General features: G+C 40.4%; 1 protein-coding gene across 2 annotated transcripts in view; it reads left to right on the forward strand.

The window, feature by feature from the left end:
- Positions 1 to 25,883, forward strand: part of PARM1 (prostate androgen-regulated mucin-like protein 1) — a 134,018-nt gene that overhangs the window by 89,444 nt on the left and 18,691 nt on the right. For both annotated transcript variants that reach the window (XM_060187860.1, XM_060187861.1), the window contains exon 3: positions 18,729 to 18,807. In XM_060187860.1, coding sequence (XP_060043843.1) covers positions 18,729 to 18,807 — 79 coding nt within the window. The remainder of the gene's footprint in view (positions 1 to 18,728; positions 18,808 to 25,883) is intronic.

Here is a 25,883-nt window from a genome sequence, read left to right on the forward strand (position 1 = left end):
AAGGAACAGTTTTTTAAGTATGCATAGAAAAAAAACTTAGGAGTAACAAGTATTGTGTAATGTAAAAAGTTAATGACTATCATATTCCGGTAGCATACTGTTGGGTTGTCAGAAAATTCATGACACATTTTCATATAGGAAAATATATCATGATTATTTTCAACAACCCAATAAGTATGTGTACAAGGGAAAAATAAAGAAGCTATTTTAAAAATATAGGTGAGAAGACCATGCAAAAGAATGTGAAGCATTTACTCACCTGTTTTTCTTGGACTCAAAATAAATCAGGAAACAATAGTCCTCACAAGTATTGTATCTTAGGTTCAGTTGTACATATTACCAGATCACTGCACTTGTTAGTGTAGCCTCTCTCAGTACCACTGTCTTCTCAGCCCACTCTTCTTCCCTTCCTGTATCCTCTCCATCACCGAGTGCTACTGATTTTGACCTCTGAGTCATTCCCTGATTCATTCACTTCACCCTCACATCAGAGTTCTCATCTCACTGTGATAATCTACTAACTGGCTCCTTCATGTCCTGCCCTGACCGGTCTCCCCATCTTACCTATCCTTCACACAGCAACCAGAGTGGCAGTCAGATACATATCTGATCAAGCTCCACATACCCTCACTGATGTTAACATCCCAACCCCTCTAGAAGTCTCACTGCTCTCAGAATGGAATCCCAAGCCCAGAGAGCCCTGCAGGTCTGGCTCTCTGCCTGCCATACCTACCTCACATGACCCCCAGCCTTTGATCCCTGCTCTGGCTGTTCTGCTAATCTTTGACTTGACACGTGGTCTTTCTTCATTCAGAGGTGTCTACCTGCAACCTTCTCACAACATATGCCTTTCTCAGTTCCAATTCACTTCTCAGGTCTCCACTCAAACGCCACCTACTGGAGAAGTGACAAAAAAGTCCCTGTCTAGGTCTGGTGTCCCAGTTATAAAGTACCATGACTCAGTTGTATCTTTTCTTCACAGTGTGGTAGTTAACTGATGTATTCATTCTTATAATGCTTTTCCAGGAATATGAGGGTGGAGGCTGGTTTGTTTGTGCTCATAAATATACTCCCAACACTTATATAAGTGTCTGGCTCACTGTAGATACCCAGTAAATGTTTCATGTGTGAATAAATGATATCAGCAACTAATCACCAAACTTATGACTATAAATTCATGGTTTCTTAGTCCCATAAATCCTAATTTTTAATTTGACAGTAAAGAAAACTTAGACATCTTCACCTCCTCAGTCAGTTTGGGATCCTGAAATAGAAATGCTGTCCACTCAACAGCATGCACTTCTCATAGTTCTGGAGACTGGAAAGGCTTTTACCAAGGCACAAGTGAATCTGCTGTCTACTGAGGATCCACAGCTGTCTTCCGGTTGTGTTCACATCCTCAGAAGGGGCAGGGAAGGTCTCTGAAGGTCTAAGATTTAGCATAGAACATTAGTCCCATTCATCAGGACTCCACCTACAGCCCCCAACTCCACATTTGAGGTTAGGATTTCAGCAAATAAATTTGAAGGAGAGACAAACATTCCATCTGTAACACATGCGCATGCAAACATACCCCTCAAATAGACCACCAGCAGCAGCAAAGGTGATGGAGAGTGCTTCCACTACAGTTTACACCCCCCTCCCCCCATTTGCCACCATACCTTGTTTCTGCCATTCTCAGTCTCACTTTTGGTTCCCATGGACTTCAGGTTACGGTTAACTTGCAAGGTTATAAATTATAAAAGGTTATAAATGGGTTGTTATAAATTCATTTTTTTTGGTCTTTTATGTCCATTTTTTTTTAACTTTCACTAAACCTCAGAGGTTCCTAACTCTAGAGAAACTCTAACCATCAAATTTTGTTTTAGGTAAACATTATTCTATAGCCTTGTCTGTATTATTTTTATTTCTCCTTTGGCTTACATTCACTACCTCCATTTCAACCTGGTTTTAAAATACATCCAAAATAGCCTTTGTAAAGTATATGTCACAGTAAAAAAGAAAAGAAAAGAAAAACAGCTAGTTACTAATTATGTAAATTTATGTGTATTTTAATCATTGATTCATCTACATCATGTTTGGAGAATTTCTTTTTTAAAAAAATTATTTTTACTATCTTTATTTGTTTATTGGATAGATACAGCCAGAAATTGAGGAGAAAAGAGAGAGAGAGGGAAAGAGACAAAGAGACACCTGCAGCCCTGCTTCATGACTTGTGTAGCTTTCTCTCTGCAGGTGGAAACTGGGGGCTTGAACCCGGACCCTTGCACATTGTAATGTGCACTCAACCAAGTGCACCACCACCCAGCCCCCATTTGGATTTTCTTTTTTTTTTTCCTCCAGGGTTATTGCTGGGCTCGGTGCCTGCACCATGAATCCACCGCTCCTGGAGGCCATTTTCCCCCCTTTTTGTTGCCCTAGTTGTTGCAGCCTGGTTATCATTGCCATTGTTGACGTTGCTTTGTTGTTGGATAGGACAGAGAGAAATGGAGAGAGGAGGGGAAGACAGAGAGAGAGGGGGAGAGAAAGATAGACACCTGCAGACCTGCTTCACCGCCTGTGAAGCGACTCCCCTGCAGGTGGGGAGCCGGGGGCTCGAACCGGGATCCTTACGCCGGTCCCTGCGCTTTGCGCCACGTGCGCTTAATCCACTGCGCCACCGCCTGACCCTCTCCATTTGGATTTTCTGTCTCTGTGAAACACATTTCTTATCTCAGATATTTTCACCAGTCATAGATGACTAAAGTGATTTTTGAAAATGCTTCACTGAAAAAATGGCCTTAGCTTATAAACATTGCTTATTGGATAAATGCATGTATGACTTGTTGACTCATGGGAAGACTGAGTGGAAAATGTTTTTCTCAAAATCCAGATTAATCCTTACCTTAATCTTCTGGATCAGAGACCTTGTGTTTTTAGTTATATGGATAATGACAGGAAAGTGAGAATGGATCAGCACCAGATCAACAGCATTTTTATCAAAACAGAGTCTAAAAATCCTACCCCAGAGGTATTGAATCTGGTGTGTTCGACTAGGAAAACACATAATGGACATGAAACTGATATTGTCCTCAGCATTAATTGTCTCTTAGACCCTAATAGGGAAAATATTGGCCAGTAAGATACAGCATTTTATTTAATTGTGTCTTGCTTTCATCATAAGATTCAGGACCTTTAGGAATAGCTCAAAACTGAAGGTGCAGTTCATAAATATAAGTCATAAAGAACACTTTGTTATATTCTGCTTGGGAGAAAATATGTGATCATTTCAAAATCATCCTCTAGAAAAGTAAGTCAGGGCTAGGTGGTGGTGCACATGGATAAGTGCACATTATAGTGTGCAAGGACCCAGGTTCAAGCCCCCATGCCCCACCTGCAGGCTTCATGAGTGGTGAAGCAGGGCTACAGGTGTCTCTCTGTCTCTCTCTCCATCTCCCCATTCCTCTTGATTTCTGGCTGTCTTTATCCAATAAATAAATAAAGATAATAAAAAAATTGTAACAAAAATATAAGAATTACTCTAATAGCACAAACCTAAACATCAGACTGCCTGGTCCAGAGCATTAATAGAGCCTACATTTATTCTTTTTTAAATTTTTTTAATGTTTATTTATTCATTTATTTATTTTGCCTTTTGTTGCCATTATTGTTATTGTTACTGATGTCATCACTGTTAAATAGGACAGAGAGAAATAGAGAGAGGAGGGGAAGACAGAGGGGGAGAGAAAGATAGACACCTGCAGACCTGCTTGACCACCTGTGAAGCGACTCCCCTACAGGTGGGGAGCCGGGGGCTCGAACCAGGGTCCCTACACACATCCTTGTGCTTTGTGCCATGTACACTTAACCCGCTGCACTACTGCCTGACTCCTTACATTTATTCTTCACAAGGTGTCACATTGCCTTCATCTATAAAATAAAAACATTGATAGTACTGTTCTTGTCTTATAGGATTATTAGGATTAAATGAACTAAGTACATAAATGATCTCTACCATGCTTAGTGCTCAATAAGTTTTGGTTACTTTATTCCCTTGGTAATATGTGCACTTAATCAGATACGCCACCACCTGCCTCCCATATTCGTTTGGTCATGATCTGGCTGAAGTGAGAATCTCAATTTCAGATATGCATTCATTTGTAATACCTGGAATGTCTCCAGTCTCCTATAGATTCAGACTCCTCTCTGGCTCTGACATTGGAGGCTGAGGGATGTCTAGAGCCTAAGTGAGAAGCTTTTTTAAAAAAAAATTATTAGTGATTTAGTAATTATTAACAAGATTGTAAGATAGTAGGGGTTCAATTCCATGCAGTCCCCACCACCAGAGTTCCATGTTCCATCCCCTCCATTGGAAGCTTCCATATATATTTTTTGTTATTGTTGTTCTTCTTCTAAATCTTTAAGATGTGTAATCACATTGTTTATTTGAGCTTTTTCTCCTTTCCTAATGTGTGTTTGTTTGGCTATGAACTTCCCTCTCAGTACTGCCTTAGCTGTGTCCCAAATATTTTGATAGCTCTTGTCTTCATTTTCATTGAACTCTCAAAACATTTTGATTTATTCCTTTATTTCCTCTTTGACCCAGTAGTAGTTAAGTAATACACTGTTGAGTTTTCATATTTTAGAACTTTTACTAATTTTTTGCTTGCTGTTAAGTGTTAATTTAATTCCACTGTGGTCTGAGAAAATGCTTGGGATTATTTCAGTGCTCTTGAATTTTTTGACACTGTCTCTGTGGCCTAACATATGGTCTATCCTTGAGAATGAAGAGATAGAGAAACTAGAACTATTGGACATTTCCAGAGTCATTCACCCCAAGAAACTGGGATACACATTTTATTCAAGTCCACATGGGTCATTCTCAAGCTTCCCTATTTATTTATTTATTTTTTTTGCCTTCAGGGTTATTGCTGGATTTCAGTGCCTGTACCATGAATCCACTGCTCCTGGAGGCCATTTTTCCTCCTTTTGTTACCCTTGTTGTTGTAGCCTTGTTGTGGTTATTGTTATTAATGTTGTTTGATGGATAGGACAGAGAGAAATGGAGAAGAGGAGGGGAAGACAGAAAGGGGGAAGAGAAAGACAGACACCTGCAGACCTGCTTCACCGCCTGTGAAGCGACTCCCCTGCAGGTGGGGAGCCTGGGGCTCAAACCAGGTATTTGTTTTTATCCCTCTGTGAGTATGGACCAAAATTCTTCCTAGGTTGCAGAAGGTCTGGCTTCTGTAATTGCTTCTCCTCTGGACATGGGTGTTGGCAGGTCGATACATATCCCCATCCTGTTTATATCTTTCCCTAGTGGGGTAGGGGTCTGGGGAGATGAGACTTCAGGACACATTGGTCATTATCATCTGCCAAGGAAAGTCAGGATGACATCACAGTAGCAACTGCAACTTAATGGCTAAAAGGTGATAAAATATAAAGCAGAACAGATTGTTTATTAATGAGGAACCTAAATGTCAGAATAGAGCAGATGAAATTAGGGGTATTCATGTGGGAAGAAGCTAGGTAGTTAGGTATGTTCCAAGAGGCCCATGACTTTAGTAATTTTTACCTGAACCTGAGAGCTAACATGCATGAGGACAAACAATATTGTCTGGGAAGATGTTGTCAGAGTTTGGAATAGGGCTAGAAAGCTAGATTAGGACAGAGAGTAGCTCCCAAACATGAGGAAAATATATAAATACCACTGACTGTTTACCCCATCTATCTGAGCTAAGGTCCATATATATTCCTTTTAGCACAGGAGTATGTGTGACCTCTGAGTCTCTGTCAAGTCTGAGCTTGAAGTCCATGGTTACAGCTAGGAGCATTCTAGACTGCACTCATTTCAGGACCAGTCTTCCTCAAGTGGTGTAGTAGGTTGACCCAGCCTCCCTTCAGAGAGTGGGGAAGTCCCAACTATTGCTGCTTTATAATGAGGGCAAGGTCCTGGAGAGAGCCACACAAGAGGCCTTAGGATGAGAGAAACAAAGCTTTTATAAATAAAATATTTAATTTGAAAAAATGCCTTAACTCCTGAGAAGCTAGTGTTTCCTCAGAGTTTAGCATGTACCAAATATAAACATTATGATATCATATAAATAGTAATAAAATGAATTCCTAGGTAGGGCTAGGGGCAGAAATGATACCAGATGCAAAGAAAGGTAAAGTGATCTACAAGACTCTTGAACTAATGAGTTTACAAAGTGAGTCTCTACATAAAAACTTCCAATCATGAAAAACAGAAAAACACATGTTTGGGAAGTCCAACCTCAAAGGCTGAGTCCCATTTTAGTGTAGTAACCAGCATAGCAAGTTTGTGTTGACTCCTTAGAGCCTACATGTCCTAAATTCCACTATGGAAACATCTGCCCAGCTCTGCTAACCCAGTACTGGGCTACACACAGGGTAGCTCAGAAAATGATGGCTGCTTTGACTTTTATCAGCAGGAGTAATTTCCTCATTATTATTCTTAGAAAAATCCTACAGTTTTCCCCTAAAACTGTTGGAAAGCCAAGACCAAGCACAGAACAGTCTTTAAGGAGGTTCTGTTAGCAACCTTCAACATCGGAGGTCATCCATGTTGCATCAGAACAGACTCACATCTGGGGTGATGAATGCCTTTCATAAACTGAATGGAGAGAGATGCCCCCCTGTCAGTGTGACCTGGCACTGCTATACCTTCATTAGCTTCACCTAAAGCAATGGACTGAGGAGCACTATTTGTTGTTCATAGGAACCTCCTATAATTCACATTCACAGGTGCCAAAGGAAAACTAGGACCAGGTGACCTAAACAGGTAGTTGTGATAAATTCCAGGTGGGAAAGAAGTCTCATGTGTGCTGGGAAAAGTGGTAATTGTCAGTGAAATGAAACTTTAAAGCCATAGTTGCCAATGATTGCCAACACATGTTCCCCGGTTTGTGTTAATCGCAAACCTATACTTCCTGCAGTCTTAAGGTGACACTGTTGTGTCCTCACAAGAGAATGGAGAAACAAGCATTTGACTCTGGCAAGTGCAAATCTTGTATTATCTTTGTAGAGATTAATATTTCCAATGGGCATGTTTAACTGTGCTGCCTAAGTAAGTAAAATGTTTTCAGATCAAAGTCAAGGCAGTCCCAGGACCAGGTCTCTTGATTACAGGAAGTGGAAAATTTTAGGTATTAGAGATCCTGCCCTAATGTTATAAGCTTGATGACTGACCAAGTATACCCTTAACCTAATTTTTAGATAAGAATATAAATATGAAGTAAAGGAATCCAGCTGTGGTAATGTTTGGCTAATTTTGATAAAGTTTATCTCTGCCATCCTGTGTGAAGAAAATGACTAGGTAATACTTTAGTGATTTAGAGACTCAGGACAGAGGACATAGTTCACCCAATAGAGTGCACACTTTACCATATGTGAGAACTTGGGTTTCTGGGTTTGAATCCTCAGCACCACATGGAAACACCTGTATCAGGGAAAACTCCCCCACCCCCCAACTCCTCTCTCCTTCTCTGCTTCTTCTCTCCCTCTCTAAAGAAAGAAAAGTAATAATAAATGGAATCTGCTGGGAGCAGTAGAATCATACAGAAGTAAAAGTCCTGGTGGGCATAATGATAATTGTTGTTAGTTGGAAGAAAGGTGGTGAGGGAGGACTAAAAAACATAGATTGCGTTAATTAAAAACATTTCTGTAGCATATTTGCACGCCAGCTATGCCTTAAATAGGACTTCTATTTTGCATCACAAGTTATAATGAAGTCCAATTAAAAAAAACTTCACACTTGCAGAAGAAATCTGTTATTTTTATGAATTGCTTACATTGGTCCTAGACAAAGATGTTTATTCAGTATCCCTAGCCTAGTACAGCAGTGTACTTCTTAGTTTGTATCTTGTACATAGCTACCCACAGCTGCATTGTTCACCATTAGTTAGGAACTAGAATTGGTTTATTGAACTGCGTCATATAAAGTAAAGGGGCAGCCATCTAGAAAAGAGGGGTCATGTGCAGTAATTTACAAAGCAGTTCATCAACTTTGACCTTCCCCACAGCCCATAATGGGGGTGAAGATCGCTGACACTGGAGTTGGGATGTCAGAGAGTTAGTGGAGAACACCAGGGACTCTTAACACACCCAGTTCTTCTACTGAACAACTACATGCTTCATGGTCCTTAGTCTGTGTGTCCTCTTCTGTTAGATAGATGTTTCCAGAGTACCTTTCTTAGAGAGTTCTTGTAAGGAAGATGGGAATTAAAATAAGTGGAACTTAGTCCTTAGCCCAGAGTGAAACAGGAAAGTGTCTGTTGATATTATTTCTGTTGCTATTGCTGTTTATTGCCATTATTATGCTTGTTGTTCTTTGGGGGAAGGAACTATGATGTTATAAATACAGAAGAACCTTTCCCTAACACAATGAACAGAGATTCTATCTCACATGGAAGCCTGCCTGGCAAGCCCCTAACCTCCTCAGCCTCCCCTCAGCGTGTTCTCTCTCTCTCTTTTTCTCTCGCTCTCTCTCTCTCTCTCTCACACACACACACACACACACACACACACCTTCAGAGAAGCTGTCTTTGAGCTAGATAAGATGTTCCTTTCCTTGTGGTGACCTTGGCTGAAGGGGCCACCACATACTCTGAAGTGGCACCTGCTCCTCCTCTCTCTTTCTGATCTAATGTCTGTGCCAGACAAGGAAAGAAAAGAGCAAGAAGAATGAAAAACAGTGAGGAGATGTGTTAAAGAATACTCTTTTTTCAGAACAGCTCAGAAGTACACATGCATATCTAGACCTTGGTCTCAGAGTGCTTCCACAGACCTTAAAAAATATATAATTTCAATGAGAGAGAGGGAAAGAGAGGAGGAGAGGGAGAGAGAAAGAGACACCAGAATACTTCTCAACTCTGGCTTATGGTGGTGTGAGGACTGAACCTGGGACTTTGGAGTCTCAGACACGAAAGTTTTTCTATAAATAAAAAATTAAATTAAAAAAATAAAAAGAAAGTCTTTCTGCATAAAATACTCCTGAAATCTGCCTGTTGGACTTCCAAGGTAAACATAGTTCAAGGTTTAATAGATAAACTACAAAGACACCATGTTTTTTTTTTATTATTTAAGAAAGGAGACATTAACAAAATCATAGAATAATGATTTTGTACATGGAATTGTACAATTCCGCACAATTCCCATAACCCGATCTCTGTATCCCACCCCCTCCCCTGATAGCCTTCCCATTCTCTGTCTCTCTGGGAGTATGGATCCAGGGTCATTGTGGGTTGCAGAGAGTGGAAGATCTGGCTTCTGTAATTGAATTGCTTCCCCGCTGAACATGGGTGTTGACTGGTCGATCCATACTCCCAGTCTGTCTCTTTCCCTAGTAGGGTGGGGCTCTGAGGAAGTGGCGCTCCAGTACACATTGATGGGGTCGTCTGTCCAGGGAAGTCTGGTCAGCATCCGGAACCTGGTGGCTGAAAAGAGAGTTAACATACAAAGCCAAACAAATTGTTGAACAATCATGGACCTAAAGACTGTAGTAGTGCAGATGAAGTGTTGGGGATATTCCCTGCATGCTCTTGAAGACCATGTTTTAACCCAAGAAGCTTTCCTCCTTCACCCCCAGCTCTCTCCCTACAATAAGTAAGTTTTTTTTTTTTCCTCCAGGGCTATTGCTGGGCTCGGTGCCTGCACCATGAATCCATCACTCTTGGAGGCCATTTTTCCCCCTTTTGTTGCCCTTGTTGTTGTAGCCTCGTTGTTGTTATTATTATTGTTGATGTTGTTCGTTGTTGGATAGGACAGAGAGAAATGGAGAGAGGGGGAGAGAAAGATAGATACCTGCAGACCTGCTTCACAGCCTGTGAAGCGACTCCCCTGCAGGTGGGGAGCCGGGGGCTCGAACCGGGATCCTTACGTAGATCCCTGCGCTTTGTGCCACATGCGCTTAACCACCGCCCGACCCCCAATAAGTAAGTTTTTAAAGATCCCAGTAAAGATTTTAGCAGAGGTGATTCAGATTCACCTCATCACATTTTAATATCCTTATTTGTAACATGATTGGTAGGTATCCTGCCACAGAGGTCAAATATCTAGTTAGATAAATCCAGGGAGCCCTCCCACGAGAAGCATCTCCAGAGGCCCACCTGGAGTTAGCAAATTTTGCTGAGCCTAGGAAGAAAGGAGACCACCATCAGGTCTAGTGAGAGGTGGGTAGTTTGATTAGCAACAGAGCTGCTTCCTGGTGTGCCAGAGTTCTGCATTCAGGAAGAAGGGGAGAGTGATAAGTAGGCAGGGTGGAGTTGTGGCATGAGTGGCAGGGGTAGGAAGAGAAACCTCTTAAAACTATGTCAGTTTATTCCAGGGCTGCACAGGGCACAGAACAAAATCAAAGTGTGGTAAGCAGCTGCCTCCAGGGCAGGGTCCTTTCTGGCAGAGTCTGTCTAGGTCTAAGCAGGGGCAAGGCCTGCTGGGAGTTTGCTACTTCATGGATATGGCCTGATTCTGTTCATATTATTCATGTGAAATAACTCTTCCTGGGGTTCCACAGGGACACACACAAGCCTATACTACAGTGGTAGGACTGTAGCCACTGAGTCATCAGAGTGATGGGGTGAGACCTGGGACTGTAGATTTCAAGACAGACAGGTGTTCAAGAACTTTCTGAGCACACTGATTGAGTTCAAAAACTTCTGTTCCTCTTTTATCACCCCCCCCCCAGTATTACACTTATTCCATCAGCTTTAAAGAAAGAAACTAAGTATCCAGCACAAGCTAGAGCCCATATCTGTTGCTAAGAGTTCAGGACGAATGGAGAAGAGACATGGCACAAGCATGATGGGAATTTCCCTTACAAAGTTCATGAACACCACAGTGTTTGACAGAGGTAGACACACATTCTGAGAACACAGATAGTGTTGTCACTGCATGAGGATAGTCAGAGAAAGCATCTCAGAAGGGATGATATTTAGTTAGGTCATAAAGAGTAGGATTTAGTCAAACTAAGATTAAGACCAGGGGAAATAGCTAGTATATAGCTTAAAACACAATCTGAGACAAAGAGATAGCTCACTCTGCAAAAGCACCTGCCTTTCAATTCCAGGGACCCTGGGTTTAAACTTTAGCCACACCTGAGAGCACCATGGACAGAACTAAGTGAACTCTGTGGATGATGGAGGAGTGCTGTGGTGTTTTGTTTTGTTTTTCCCTTTCTGCCCCTCTCTTTCTCCTGTCACTCTTGCTCACTCCCACCAAAAGTTGCCACTCTGGGCTTTGAAGGTCACACAGCAGTATTCTGTATATAAAAGCTCTGAGTTTATTTCCTGGCACCACATTAATTAACTACACAACTTAGTCAAATATTCCTGAGTTTGAATGTCAGCTTAGTCATTTATCAGACTGTAAAAAGCTGAATCAAGTTCTTCATCTCTCTAAACTTTCGCTAACTCATCTATGAAATGGGAATAGTCCTGCCCACCACAGAGACTGTGGTGAAATGGATGATACTGTAAAGTGTTTGGGACAGCCTCCTCCCCAAATCATCACCTGTAAATGTAGCTACAGTTACTCTTTCGCCTATTTGTTTTTGTTCTGGGTTGTGATGAAATGGTGAGATGAAATCCTGAGAAACCGTAATCTTCAGAGAGCCCCAGAATCTGAGGAGACTGGCTCATGATCTCCTAACAGCTCTCTAGTCAGGGAGAACATGTTGGCACAGCAGAATGTGCTAGCACAGTGGGATATTCTTGCATCTTGGCTAATAAAATATACAGATAAGTTTCCTCCAATTCTCTGACTCCAGCATGAGTCACACCCAGTCTGCTCTGCAACTTGAAAACCCCAATGAGAAAGAACTAAAATACCAGCTACCATTCCCAATTCACTGACCACTGAATGCCTATACCTTCCTTACAAGCTAGGGTTTTTGAGGTGCCAGAGACACTTATGCTGTTCCCCCTCCTAGCTTCGCTTTCAAAATAGAAAGAATAGGAGGGGAATTCCATTTTAGTTTATACAGAACTCAAGGGGGGAAGTGGTATTTGTTTTTGCAAGGAGGAAATCAAGTCTTTGCAGTTACTTTTTAAAGTTGTGCTAAGGTTGGCTCAGGAGCCCCTCAGATGTCCAAACTGTGATGCCCTGAAGCATGGAACTTCCCAGAGTTAGTGAGGGCCCTGACTGCTTGTGAAGGGACAGCTGCATAGGAGGTGAGAGGAGCTCAGGATGTAAATCTCCAAACCTGAGTCCTGATAAAGGCCTCTCTTAACCAAAGACCCTTGCTCCCATGGTTGACACCCTTGGGCCAGAGCCACGAGATATGCTTTAACAAAGCAGTCTGAATATTGAAGTTCAGTCTAATTTACTTCACGTATCTTGACCTCCTACTGGGCCAAGTCCTCAGAAGTGCTGATTTGCTCAGCTGCATTGGAGGACCCACCAGCTAAAAAAAGATGCTAATTTCAGCTGTTACAGGGGAGTCTTTAATGAACTGGGTGAAGGTGGGTTATAATGAAAGCTGGTTAGCCACCCGTCACACAGAGGGGGGTAAGTCACCCCCCACACCTGCTGTTAAAAAAGAAAAGAGAACAGCACTTGAGTTGAGGAACCACACTTGGAGGGGTGCCAGCTGCCTAGAGATAAGGAAGAAACCTCAATAAAGGTCAAACCTACCATTTCCAATATTAAACTATCCCATGGGCAAGAAAGAAGAGTCTTTGAAAAAATCAGCTGTATTTCTTCTCTTGTTTCATTTTTAAAGGGGGCATATTAAATTAAAGGGTTGAGTTTTTTTTAAAGTTCTAATAGTCATATATATAAATACATATTTGTATTTATATTTGAAACACCTCATCACTTTGCCTTGTGATAATAATCTTCATTTCAAAAGCCCTTGAAAGAGCTGTTAAGAGGCTTCATGGATATTGAATTGTAATTTCAGCAGTTTGGAGGCCAGAAAATCAAATAAAGCCTCTTAAAGTAGGACAGGAAGTTTTCTTTTTCTCTTATGTGAGTGTCTGAAGCCTCACACTTGCATGATTTTGATGTTTCTCGCTGACTTTTTCAGATAGACACACACACACACAAAGAGAGAGAGAGAGAGAGAGAGAGAGAGAGAGAGATTCCCCCAGTACCATGCTACTACATTGTAAGGTGCCAGGAGCTGGAACCTAGGTCAAGTACATAGGAAGGCAGACAACCTCCCAGGTGAGCTATCTCCTGGACCCCTACAAGAGGGTTTTTTATAAGAGTACCTGATCTTGAGCTTTCTCTGCTTGATGTAAACTGCCCATTCAGGCATTCTGTGCTATAATCATAACAGTAGTAACAAGAGGAGGAGATGTATAATGCTAGTTATAGTAAGCTAGCTCTAAAGGATTTTAGGAGCAAGCAGATGGAATGTGTGGGTGCAGGAGTGTGTTTCTGACAAGGGGGTGACAAGTCAGTCTGTGTTGACATAGAAAGGTCTGTCTTAGTTTCAGCATTAGCAGTGAGCCTCCTTGGTCTCTTCTAGAAACTATGACCAGGGGGCCATGTAGTGGCACATCTGGTTAAACGCACATAGTATGAAGTGCAAGGACCTATGCAAGGATCTTGGTTTGAGCGCCCAGCTCCCAACCTGCGGGGGGGGGGGGGGGTGTCGCTTCAAAAGTAGTGAAGCAGGCCTGCAGGTGTATATCCTTCTTTCTCCCTCTCTGTCTTCCCTTCCCCTCTCAATTTCTCTGTGTCTGTCTAATAAAATGGGAAAAAATGGACTCCAGGAGCAGTGGATTGTAGTGTAGGCACTGATCCCTGGTGATAACCCTGGAGACAGAGAGAGAGAGAGAGAGAGACGGGGGCCGGGGGAGAGAAATTATTACCAATAGAAGTAGGATTGTCTGACTTAACTTTCTGTCACCATATTGCAGAATGGGTAGCTAAACTGACTGACTTTTTAGCTCTGCTCTAACTTCTTTGGTAGATGGATTATTGGGAAGGACAGATTACTAAAAAGTCATTCATAGGGAAGGAGGACATAAAAAGCAACCAATAGAAAAGATAAATCTAAAAAAAAAGTTATGAGAAAGAGTTGTTACTTTTGAGTCCTCACCCATGAGACATAATTATGACCCAGATGGTACGTGTGACAGAATTTTAGCTTGATGCTTAGTGCATCTCATTGCAGTCATGTGAGCAAATAAAACAGCTTTTCTTCCTCTATCACAAGTCAGGACACAAGTCAGCAGGGATAAGTAAACAAAACTTGGTCAGACAGCTAGTAATGTGAACCGCACTTAAACCTATATAATCTGACTCCAATCTCTGATACTCTTTCCAGTGTGTCTGAGTCACATTCATTAGCCAAAGTAGTGAAAAATTTCTCAGTGACATGAAAGACTAAATGGGATCCTAGTACCAACTTTAGTGCCAAAAAGTCATTTAAACTCTAGGGAAAAAAAGACCAATTGATTCTTGGCATTTCTAAGGTGAAATGAAACTGAGGTCTATACATTATTAGGCCAAAGCACACACAAAAAGTGTGTTGTGCTTCAAAGTAGTCATCATTGGAAGTGGCATGGTTACTCTTACAAGGCCAGATGCGCAAAGGATTTTTAACTGCCTATTAGTTGCTATTGGAACCAGATTTCACTTTACACAGTAAAATATTCATGTTACTTTATAATTACACCTAGTTATTTCTATAAACAAAAATGGTGGTACCTACCAGTCTTCACCTTCTTTTTCTACCAAACTGGACTATATTCTCTACAAAATTAAACTTAGTATTCTAGAATGAAAAGTATGCATATATTTCCCCCTTCTTACTCCTCAACAAAGAGTTTTAAACAGAGGCCAAGAGAGCAGGTAAAGCCCATTTTTTTTAAATTTTTATTTATAAAATGGAAATATTGACAAAACCATAGGATAAGAGGGATACAGTTCCACACAGTTCCCACCACCATGACTCCATATCCCATTGCCTCCCTTGAAAGCTTTCCTATACTTTATCCCTTTGGGAGTATGGACCCAGGATAATTATGGAGTGCAGAAGGTGGAATATCTGGCTTCTGTAATTGCTTCCCTGCTGAACATGGGCATTGGTAGGTCAATCTATACTCCAGCCTGTCTCTCTCTTTCCCTAGTGGGGCAGGGCTCTGGGGAGACAGGTCTTCAGGACACATGGGTGGGGTTTTCTGTTCAGGGAAGTCAGGTTAAAGCTCATTTCTTGCCATGCGTAAGGCCCTGAATTCAATCCTCCGCATTGCATGGGACACCATGAACCACACCAGGAGAATTTTATGGATGATGAAGTGATGCCTTTTTTTTCTTTTTGTTTGATAGAACAGAGAGAAATTGAGAGAGGAGAGAGGGAGAAAGAAAGAAAGATACATATAGACCTGCTTCAACACTTGTGGGGTGGGGAGCCAGGGGCTTGAACCTGGGTCTTTGCGTGGGTTCTTGCACTTAGTACTGTATGTGCTTAACTGGGTACACCACCACCCAGCCCCCTTGGAATGATACTTTGATCTCTCTTCTCTCCTTCTGCCTGCTTCTCTCGTTCCCCCCTCTCAAAAAAAAAAAAGTAAAATAAAGATTTGTTAGATGGGGCCACTCAGTAATATTGTACACAGTAGGCCCTAAGTTCACTGCCCTCCTTTGCATAAAGAAAGTAAATTAAAATTAAAAATGTTTTGAGAGAGTGGTTCAATATGGAAGTATAGGAGGATTTGTGAACTCACTTCCTCTCAGGGACACAGCATCTTTGTAAGTATATAAAGAATAAGTTACAAAAGAGGAGACCTGAAAACTGTACAAAGGGAGACACCATAACAAAAGATAGGACAGAAGTGAGACAGGAGGGAATGGGTGAGATGAGTCTTGCTCTAACTATAGCCCACCCCAGGTGTGCAGATTCATGTCAGGAGGGACTCTAAAGGTGTGGAACTTTTCCATGGGAAGTGGGGAACAGGAAAGCCTGCATCAGATACTCCAGCCATTCTGTTCTGCACAGCAGAGAAAAGCCCCTGGATTCCCAGCATTCACCAATAGCAGGGTGGGAACACCCAAGAGAATCTGCCCTTAAAGAGCCCAAGCACCAACTCACTGCTCAGGGACCCAGCACAGTCTAACCAGTGTAAAACCTACCTGCATTATGAATGAATGGAAATGCCAGGTGGTGGCATACCCAGTTGAGTGTACATGTTACAATGAGCAAGGTCCCAGGAAGCTCCAAGTCTCTAACTACAAGAAGGAAGCTTCACAAGTGGTAAAGCAGGGCTGCAGGTGTCTCTCCCTATCACCCCTTCCCTCACAATTTCTCTTTGTCTCTTGATTAAATAAATAAAATGTAACTATAAATAAGTGAGTGAGTGAGTGAATGGAACCCATTTACTATTCCAACAGTCTCTGCCTGAGAGATAGGAAGTTTTGGAGAATATGCCCTAGTTGAGAGCACTGGCAAAGACCATCCTGATAGCCTCATGCAACCTTGCTAGACCTGGCAACTTTAGTATCAACTTAATCCTCCCCCTAGTCCACCAAAAACTGTGAATGAGCTACAAAGTGAAGGAATATTCAAGCAGAAATTACAGAGTTGAATAAGATAGTGATAGAACTGAACAATACAGCAGAGGGGTGTAGTAACAGACAAAGCAGACAAGCTAATATGGGAGCTAGAAGATAAAGAAATAGAACCCACTCTGCTTTCAGATATTGGTGCACAATGGTAGAGGAGGACATAGGCTGGAGGTTAGAGTGTTTTGCAGAAAACTGAGAAATTTTACACATGTACAAATAGTTGTATTTACTATTGACTGTAAACCATTAAACCTCTGATTAAAATTTTTTTAAAAAAAATTGAAAAGTTAAGACATCTATGGGACAATATCAAAAGGAATCTTATTAGTGTTATATGCATCCCAGAAGGGGAAGAAAAGGCCAGAAAGCATTATTTGGGGAAATAATGGCTGAAAAACTTCCCTAAACTGGAGAAGGAAATCAATATAGAGGGACAGGAAGTTTGAAGAATTTAAGTAGGAGGAAGTCAAGACTCATTATTATTAAAATGGCAAAAGTTAAAGAGAGGATCTTAAAAACAAGAGAAAAGCAGCTTGTCACATGCAAGGGAAACCTTATTTAAAAAAGTCTTTCAGCAGATGTTTTTAATAGAAATTTCAGAGACCAGAAGAGCATGACAAGACTTACTCAGAAAAGCTGAAAGGAGGGAAGCACTATCTTTACTTAGCAAAGTTAATATTCAGAATTAAAGGAGTGATTAAGAATTTCCCAGGTAAGCATAAGCTAAGGGAGTTTATCACCACTAAACCAGCTTTGCAAAAAAGGTTAAGTGGACGTCCTTAAACTTAAAACAAAACTAACAGGAAAAATACCTAAAAGAGAAAATAAATATCACAGGAAAAAGCATTAATAAAGCAAGTTCGATAATTTAAAGACAAAAAAATAATAACAAAAAAACAAAAGTCCTAAGGCTATATAGTATATACATATTATGTAGATAGAGATGTAAAATGAAGCATCAAAAATATATAAAAAGGGGGGTCAGAGAGATAATATAGCAGTTGGATACCGAATTCACATGCCTGAGGGTCCAGAGGCCCTGCTGTCACTCTGGTACCCATATATGCCAGAGATGACAGTGCTCTGGAGTCAGTCTCTCTATCTATCTCTCATTTAAAAAAAAATGAAGAGGAGAGGAAGTTTTTGAAAATGTAGTTTGGAATAAATTCAAAATTAGAAAGTTTTCAACCCATAGCAGAACATCATTCATATAGAATATTCTAAGTAAGATGAATCAAAGAAAGACAACTGCTATGTATTCACATTTTTATATAGAATCTAAAAAAATAATAAACAAAATAAACCTGAACTCCTAGAAATATAGAACAGATTGCTGTTTGCCAAAGGTGGAGTGAGGAGAACGGGTAAAGGCCGACAAAGTACAGATTTCCAGTTAGGAAATTGACAGCACGGATGTCATCATGTGCAGCACAGTAGCTATAGGCAACAATAACATTGAATGTATTTGAAAGTTGCTGACAGAGTAGATCTCAAGTTTCATCACGGACAAAAATATAATTATGTGAAGCAGTGGATGTTACCTAAACTTGTAATGATCAAATGCTTTGTGATACATTTGTATATCGAATCATTATGTTGTATACCTTAAATTAATATAATGGTGTGTGTCAAGTATTATTCATCATACTGGAGGAAAAGAGTTAGCTAATGCCACACAGTATATATAACTGAATTTTAAAGTTGTGAAAAACACTCACACAGATAAATAATTTTGAGTTGTTGCATCATTACAGTGAGTACATCTCCATCAAGTTGACATGTTGCAGTAGACAATAGTGATGACATTCTAATTTATTTTAAAATAAGTCATATTACTTGGTAGTGACTTTTACATTAAATATCTTAAGTCTCCGTATATTTCACAAAGGGTAGAAAGATAAGCCAGAGTCTACAAAAGAAGAAAACAGGACATAAGGAGATTGCTAAGCCTACTAACTTTGTGAATCGCAGCAATACCAATAACATAGGTAGGTCATTCTTAGACAGTCAAATATTACTATGGACTGTTCTCTCAACTCTGTGTCAGCCAAAAGGCCTTAATAAATATTGGTCATTGACCAAACTCCACCTAACATGAGATCATTTTGGTAAAAGAATTAAGACCCCGAGTTCCACTCTATCTCTGAGTCTGTGCAGAATGGCCTGAAATGAATAACTTTCCTTCACCTCCTCATCTCTGCTTTCTTCCTTCACAGGCAGCATTGCTGCAATCACTGTGACTGTCATTGCCGTGGTGTTGTTGGTGTTTGGAGTGGCAGCCTATCTGAAAATCAGGTGAGATGTGCTTTGCTCTTCATATGAAGAACACGAATTCATTTTGATGGGCTCCAGGCTGAGAGCTCTTTTGCTGAGTGCTTGTTTCTTAATAAGTAACTTAACTTTCAGAATTATTTGCAGGGGAATGAAAATAGCCAGCAAATCCACCCTGGACAGGAATAGATGGTACAGTCTTTAAACCTTGGCAAAGTAGACAAGATTAGCTAAAGTATTCAGTATGATGAGGTAATGGAATGAAAATGAACCTGAGTCAGGAGTCTGAGGCCTTGGCTCTTTGCCCTTAACTTTACCTCATCAGCTCGAGAAAACCTCATGCCTCCTTAACCTCAGGTTCTCTCTGCTGTGAAGTGGGAGCAGGGCTGTGCTCAGTGATCCCTAAATTTTGGACTCTGGTCACTGATACAAGGGTGCCTACCCAGTCATAGTGAGGTTGTTTCTGGTTTGAAAGCAAAGTGTTGGAAATACAAGGAAAATGTAGTCTTTTCTGTAAAACTATTTTACCCCTGAGATATATCATTATTTTTTAATTCTCTTTTTTTTCTGTGGTTGGGGAGCCATTGTACCAGGTATAGTACATTCTCTGCATGTAAGAGGCACTGGGCTCAATTCCCAGCACTGCATATGGCCAATCACTACTCTACTCTTTCTCACAAAGGAAATAAATCCTTAAAATATGTATGTTTCGTTGAAATTACAGTGATCACAGATGTTTCTTACTTTCCTTAGCCAGCTAGAAAGTTGCAGTACTCTGGGAGTGCCCATTTTAAAACCACAGTCTTCACACTGTCCTTCAGATATAAAACACCAAATGAGAAGGCCATTCTGGTTTGCATCTGTACAGTGCTGATTACAGAATGGCACCTGTTGCCACGATGTACATGGCCACTCCATCTCAAGCACTTTCTCCTCCCAACATCAGAAGCCATCTCTAGAAACTTCCACTGACCTTGTCACACCCTTTCTTAGAAGCACACTATGTCTTCCCCCAGACTGAGAATTAAATTTTAACTGTTTTGGCATCACTCACGCACCCTCACTGACTACTTCTTCTCCACATCTCTTTCCCTCTTAACTGCTGAGCTGCAGCTACACTGGTATTCTGTGCAGTTGTTTGAACACACCACATTCTTTTCCTCTCCAGGCTTGTTGTTCTTGCTGGCCTCTCTCCCTGAAATTTGCTTCTAACTCTTCTTCATATGTGGCTTTCGTGTTAGCTCACCCAGAGAGCATTCCCTTCCCTTCAAGTTTGGTGTCCCTGTTATTTACTCTCTAAGTAGTTCAGTTAGTCAGTGTACACCAAACATGATTGATAGGTTCTTGAAAACTACAACTTTAAGCAAAATGAAGTATAATGAAACCAATTTGACAGTTGACATAAGCAAGAGCTAATTAAGTTCCTGTGGCCTACTTCTGGTCACAAAAACATGTAATTAAAGGCCTCCCAACATGTCTAATAGCCAATAATCAGTTGCATTCATCCATTCATTTATTTCCCAACCACTGGCTCCAACTCAGGGTTATAAGTTGCTGAAACATATTCAGACATCTCAAGACACAAGGTGGACTCCAACCTCTTCCATCATCAAATGCATTCACACATACCCAGACTCACTGTGAGACTACAGAAACACACCCGTGAACCTGATACACACATCTTTGAGCTATGGAAGGAAACCAACAGGCCCAGAGAAAATCCACACCATCAAGGGAGAGTGGAGACCCACGTTTCAAAGAGAAATTGGAGTGAAAAGGCTCATGCTCTATTGTTGAAAAACTTCATAAAAATATTATACCTCCTTCATATTTAAAAAACAAATAAAACATCCTTCTTTTTATTAAGCCTTCATGTCCTTGAGCTGCAAACTTCAATTTATGAATTATATCTTACTGAAGGGCACCCTTTTCCATCTGGCCTAATTACTGGTTCCTCACTGCAGATATATATTTTAATTGGTTTTTGTGAACCAGTCTAAGAATCTTATTCCAACTCTATAAAAAAAGTTTCTGTGTGTGGGGAGAGATAGTAAGGACCAGCCTCCCAAAATAGGGGTTAGTGATTTATAGATTGATTTAACTTAATATAATTTAATTTTTTAGCAGAACACTGATCAGCTCTGATTTATGGTGGTGTAGGGGTTTGAACCTGAGACCTTGGAGCCTCAGGTGTGAGCCTTTTTGCATAGCCATTATGCTATCTCCCTACCCTTATGGATAAATTTTAGAGTGATTTTGGATTCAGCATTGATTAAGTCTCTAAAAGGCTATGTGACCAAATTAATAATAATAATACAAACCTCCTTCACTGGATTATGTGCCATATAGAAACACTTCCTTGTTACCACACACTTACCAAAAGTGATATGAAACTGAACTAAGGATGCTTGAATTTAGGCAAGAGTTCAAATTTATAATTCATACCTACCAGATATATACAAAGGCACTATATAGAATAGAACAATGATAAAAAGAACTTGAGGCTTTAGTTTGACTCCCAGTTTGAGGACTTTATAGCAGGTTCTACTGAGATTTATCAGCTTCACCATCTCTCATTTCCTTTCCCTATAAGATAAATGCCTTCATTTTAACTATTAGAACTGTTGGGAGGATTAACAAAACCTGCTGCCTAAGTACACACTTCTGCCATCAGTGGTCCAATGGAACAGACATAACAGGACAGGTGCATGCTAGTGTTAGCCACGTCACCAGATATTTTTCTAAGTATTGTTCGGTCGTTATCACATCATTGATGAGATACAGAACTTACTGTGTCTGATGAATTTTGTTAGCAAACCACTGTAAAATGGGTCATAATGAATGCTGGTTAAAATAAAATTACATCTTACAAAAGGCTTATTTTAAGCATTTCAAGCATACCTTCTCCAAGCATTCTCATTAGATAAAGTCAATGAAAGATTAAGTTGAATTAGTCATTGTTTCTCTCCCTCAGATAGATCCTCCCCCTCTTAAATGTAGATAGACCTCCAGTGAAATAAATATAAGGTTGCTTTTATATCTTTGGCACTACAGACCAAAAGATGGTAAGGACAGATGAACTGATCAGACCCATGTTTAGAAACCCCCTAAAGAAAACCCCTTTCTGCTCTGTTAATTATTTTAGCAAAATGATAACATAAGGAGGTTGATATCTCTCATGAATCTGAAAGCTGTGTTAAAATCCCTCCAACAGCTATTTTGCCAGAATCTTGGAAAGTCTCTCAAATCTAATTAATCTGAAATACACTTGGCTCAGTTAGTGTGTGTGTGTGTGTGTGTGTGTGTGTGTGTATGTACATACACACACATGTACCTAAGGTGATGTTTTTCCTTGGCTAGAGATATACTCTGTCCCTATGGCCTAGATTTCTGAGAACAATAACTTGACAAGAGCTCTGTTATCAGAGGTCTTTTAACTCATTTGGCTGGAATAAAAAGTGACTAAAATCAGAGACCATAAGGGAACCATTAACTTCTGACCTGCAATCATGGGCTGTAGTCCCAGACCAGCAAATGTCACTATGAACACAAAAGAAGAGATGTCCTCTTGAGACTTGAGTTATAGTCTTGAAAGGGCAGCCTCACAAACAGAAAAAGGACACACCTCACAAACTGCTGACAGTTCTTCTTCTTCTAGCGTTTACCCTTCTTCCGTAGCCAGTCAACAGCATCAGGTTGAGCCTGATGTAAAGTTTCGAGACCTCCTTTGAATCTGGAGAGGTGGCAGTCGTTGACTATGTGGGTCATAGTCTGTCTGTAGCCGCAGGGGGCAGTTCGGGTCGTCTCTGGCTCCCCAGCAATGGAACATAGCGGCGCACCGGCCATGGCCTGTTCGATAGCGATTGAGGAGGGCCCAATCATAACATGCTAGGTCAAAGCCGGGTTGACGCTTGCAGGGGTCTGTGATGAGGTGTTTGTTCTTTACCTCAGCTGACTGCCAACTCTGTTTCCAAGAGTCTGGAACAGAGAAGTTCAGTGTAGGCATAGGGGACCAGATTGGGTGACGAGACGTCAAGCGTTGGACAGGGTGGGCAACTGCTGACAGTGATTCATCTTTATTCCAAAGTGCAAGGTATAGGTAAACTCACTACCTATTTCACATTCCTATCAAGGACCTGTAATCCCTAGTTTCCCATAGTATTCCTTACCTACAGAATCACGTGTGTGTGTGTGTGTTTTGGTTTTTTTTTTTTTTTTTTTTTTTTTAGTATTGTTAGCCACTTTAGACTATGGCTTATAGAAATGGACTTCCCTGAACCATTCTAGACTCCTTGATGTGACCAATGCCCTATTTCAGTAGCCACAGTATGACATGGAATAAGGAACATGTACCTGGAAACAGGTTTAATACTGACCACTTACTATGTGAGTGTCCTTGGGCAAAATAATAATCTCCTTGATCTGTAGTTTCTTTGCAAAGGTAGAGCTCTTAATAATTTATGGTTCAAGGTTCTTTTGAAAGTTAAATGAAGTAATAGATGTAAAGGTCATATTAAGAAGAGGTATTCTGGAACAAGTGTCTTAATCATTCTGTTTTGAGTTTCATCTGTAAAGCGGGTTTGTAATACTAATAACCAACATAGAATTGAAGTATGATACAGATTTAGTGTTGGGTGTATGAGATTAGGGCAAGAGAAAGACTGCAATTGGGAGTCGGTGGTAGCACAGCGGATTAAGCGCATGTGGTGCAAAGCGCTAAGACCAGCATAAGGATCCCGGTTCGAGCCCCCGGCTCCCCACCTGCAGGGGAGTCGCTTCACAGGTGTTGAAGCAGGTCTACAGGTGTCTATCTTTCTCTCCCCCTCTGACTTCCCCTCCTTTCTCCATTTCTCTCTGGCATATCTAACAATGACAACATCAACAACAATAATAACTACAACAATAGAAAACAACAGGGCAACAAAAAAGGAAAAATAAATATAAATAAATATAAAAAGAAGAAAGACTATAATTACTGCTATAATTGTTAAATTAGGTTACTATTTAGATGCTCGGTAAAATGCTAACTGCCAAAGCCTACTGACAGACACCAAGGACTCAAAGACAAGTGGAGGAGGAGGAAGAAGGCATGGTAGCTCAGTTTTCAGATTTGCACATGACATTTACATGTCACATTTTGATTAGTGTTTTGCTCTTTTTGTCTGTTTTTTAGCAGTGAAATACTTTCTAAACAAGGAATTTACATGTTTTAAGCATAATGCTGTTGTAGACTTAGTAGGCATGTAATGATAATGTAAGCATAGCTTTTATATGCACTGAAAAACAAAGAAAAGTAATGTTAGCTAGCCTAACTGTGATATTTACTTTATTGCAGTCCTTTGGAATCCAACCCACGGTATTTCTGAAATGTGTCTTCATTGATTTGCATGCTTCCCTGTACCATTTTTGACCCTTTTAGTTGTGCTTTTTCTAAAATTCTATATAAAGTTGTATCTCTGTTCTCCATATATACCCAGAATCTATCTCTGAATTTTTATTTCAGGACTTATTTGCAATTTGAAAAGACAGCACAGTCCCTGTTTGCCTCTTGCAAGAGGCTTTCTTTAATTAGTGATGACTGAGGAATCAGGCAAGTCAGTTTTGTTTTGTTTAAATTGGCTCCAAACTGGTCAGCCACAAGATAATCCTCTGCTCATGAGACCATTTCTGTTATCACCAGCAATGTGGGTGTTACTATAATTAGCTGTGCTGGTGACCCAGACAGATGACACAGGTAGTTCCTTTCACAAAAATAAATGTGATCTTGATTTACAGACACAACTGGGTTCAGCTCTTAAGGCATCTTGTAAGAAATAACCTATTTTGCTTTAAGGCTCCTAGTGATTCTATTTAATACAACTGGTTTCATTCTAGCTATTGTTAGGATTAAAGAGTAAGCACACTCAGCCTTAAAAGTTAAAACTTCAAGAATTAGTTGTCTACAGGTTGACTTTTTCAGAACAGCTTTTGGCATTATGTAGGTCTAGTTTACTTTATTCTCTGCTTCAGTGACTTTTAAACTTTAGTATGCATACAAATCAATGAACATCCTTGATAGGAACAGTTTCCTGGTTTTTTTCCCCATAGAATTTGATTCACTAAGTCTGGTTTCACTGGCATTTCCTTTATTTATTTTTCTTTTTTCTCTTTTGTTGCTATTTTCATTAGTGATTTAATAGTGATTTACTTTTAATCTAATCCTAAAAGTGTAAGATAATAAGGGTATAGTTTCATACCACTCCACCGCCAATGTTGTGTGGCCTGCCACCGCAGGATAACCACCATAGTTTTCCTCAGGTCTTAGAGACAGGTTGGCTACTTTTTTTCTCCCAGGCTCAATTCTCTATATTCCATATGTAAATGAAACCATTAGATAGTTGTCTTCCACTTCCTTACTTAACTAAGTACAAGAATTTCTAGTTCCATCCAGAAAGACATAATATATTTTTAATTGACAAGTAGTATTTCATTGAGTATATGTCTCATAGCTTACTTATCCAGTCATCTGTCAATGGGCATTTATGTTGCTTTCATATTTTGACTATCGTCTGCACTGGCATTTAGCTCACAGATAAGGTTAATGGTATAGGTCCAAAGACCACACTTGGAGTAATCTTCTTCATCTATCTCCAGACTTTACCCTTGAGCTTCCCAATGAGAGTGTCCTGCTAATTACTTTGAACATGCTAGTCTCTCAGTCAAAAGTGTTTGGCTAACCTCTCTTTTGTCTGGCTAATTCCAAATAGTCTAGTTTTAAGAACTTCCTCTGGAAGCCCCTGCACAAGCCTCCAGTGCACCCCCCCCCCGTACTAGAGTCACATTGTGCTTTCCTCCACTAGAAAGATGATAGAAAAACTCTGGTGTATGATAGATGCTTTAAAAAATGTGTTGACTGAGTCACTGACTTTGGGTAGGGAATTTGGGGGTGTTAATTTTTTGTTTATTCTAAATCAGGAAATCTAGATCTAGAGAAAGGGAGGCTGTGTGGATTTCTTAAACTATAAACTTTTACTAGTTACTTTGTGATTATGGGCTTGTTTGCAAGAGGGTGTGCCAGTATGAACATTTAAAAAATAATAATCAAACAAGTATGCAAGTAA

Source organism: Erinaceus europaeus, chromosome 3, assembly GCF_950295315.1.
Source record: "Erinaceus europaeus chromosome 3, mEriEur2.1, whole genome shotgun sequence".
Lineage (NCBI taxonomy): Eukaryota > Metazoa > Chordata > Mammalia > Eulipotyphla > Erinaceidae > Erinaceus > Erinaceus europaeus.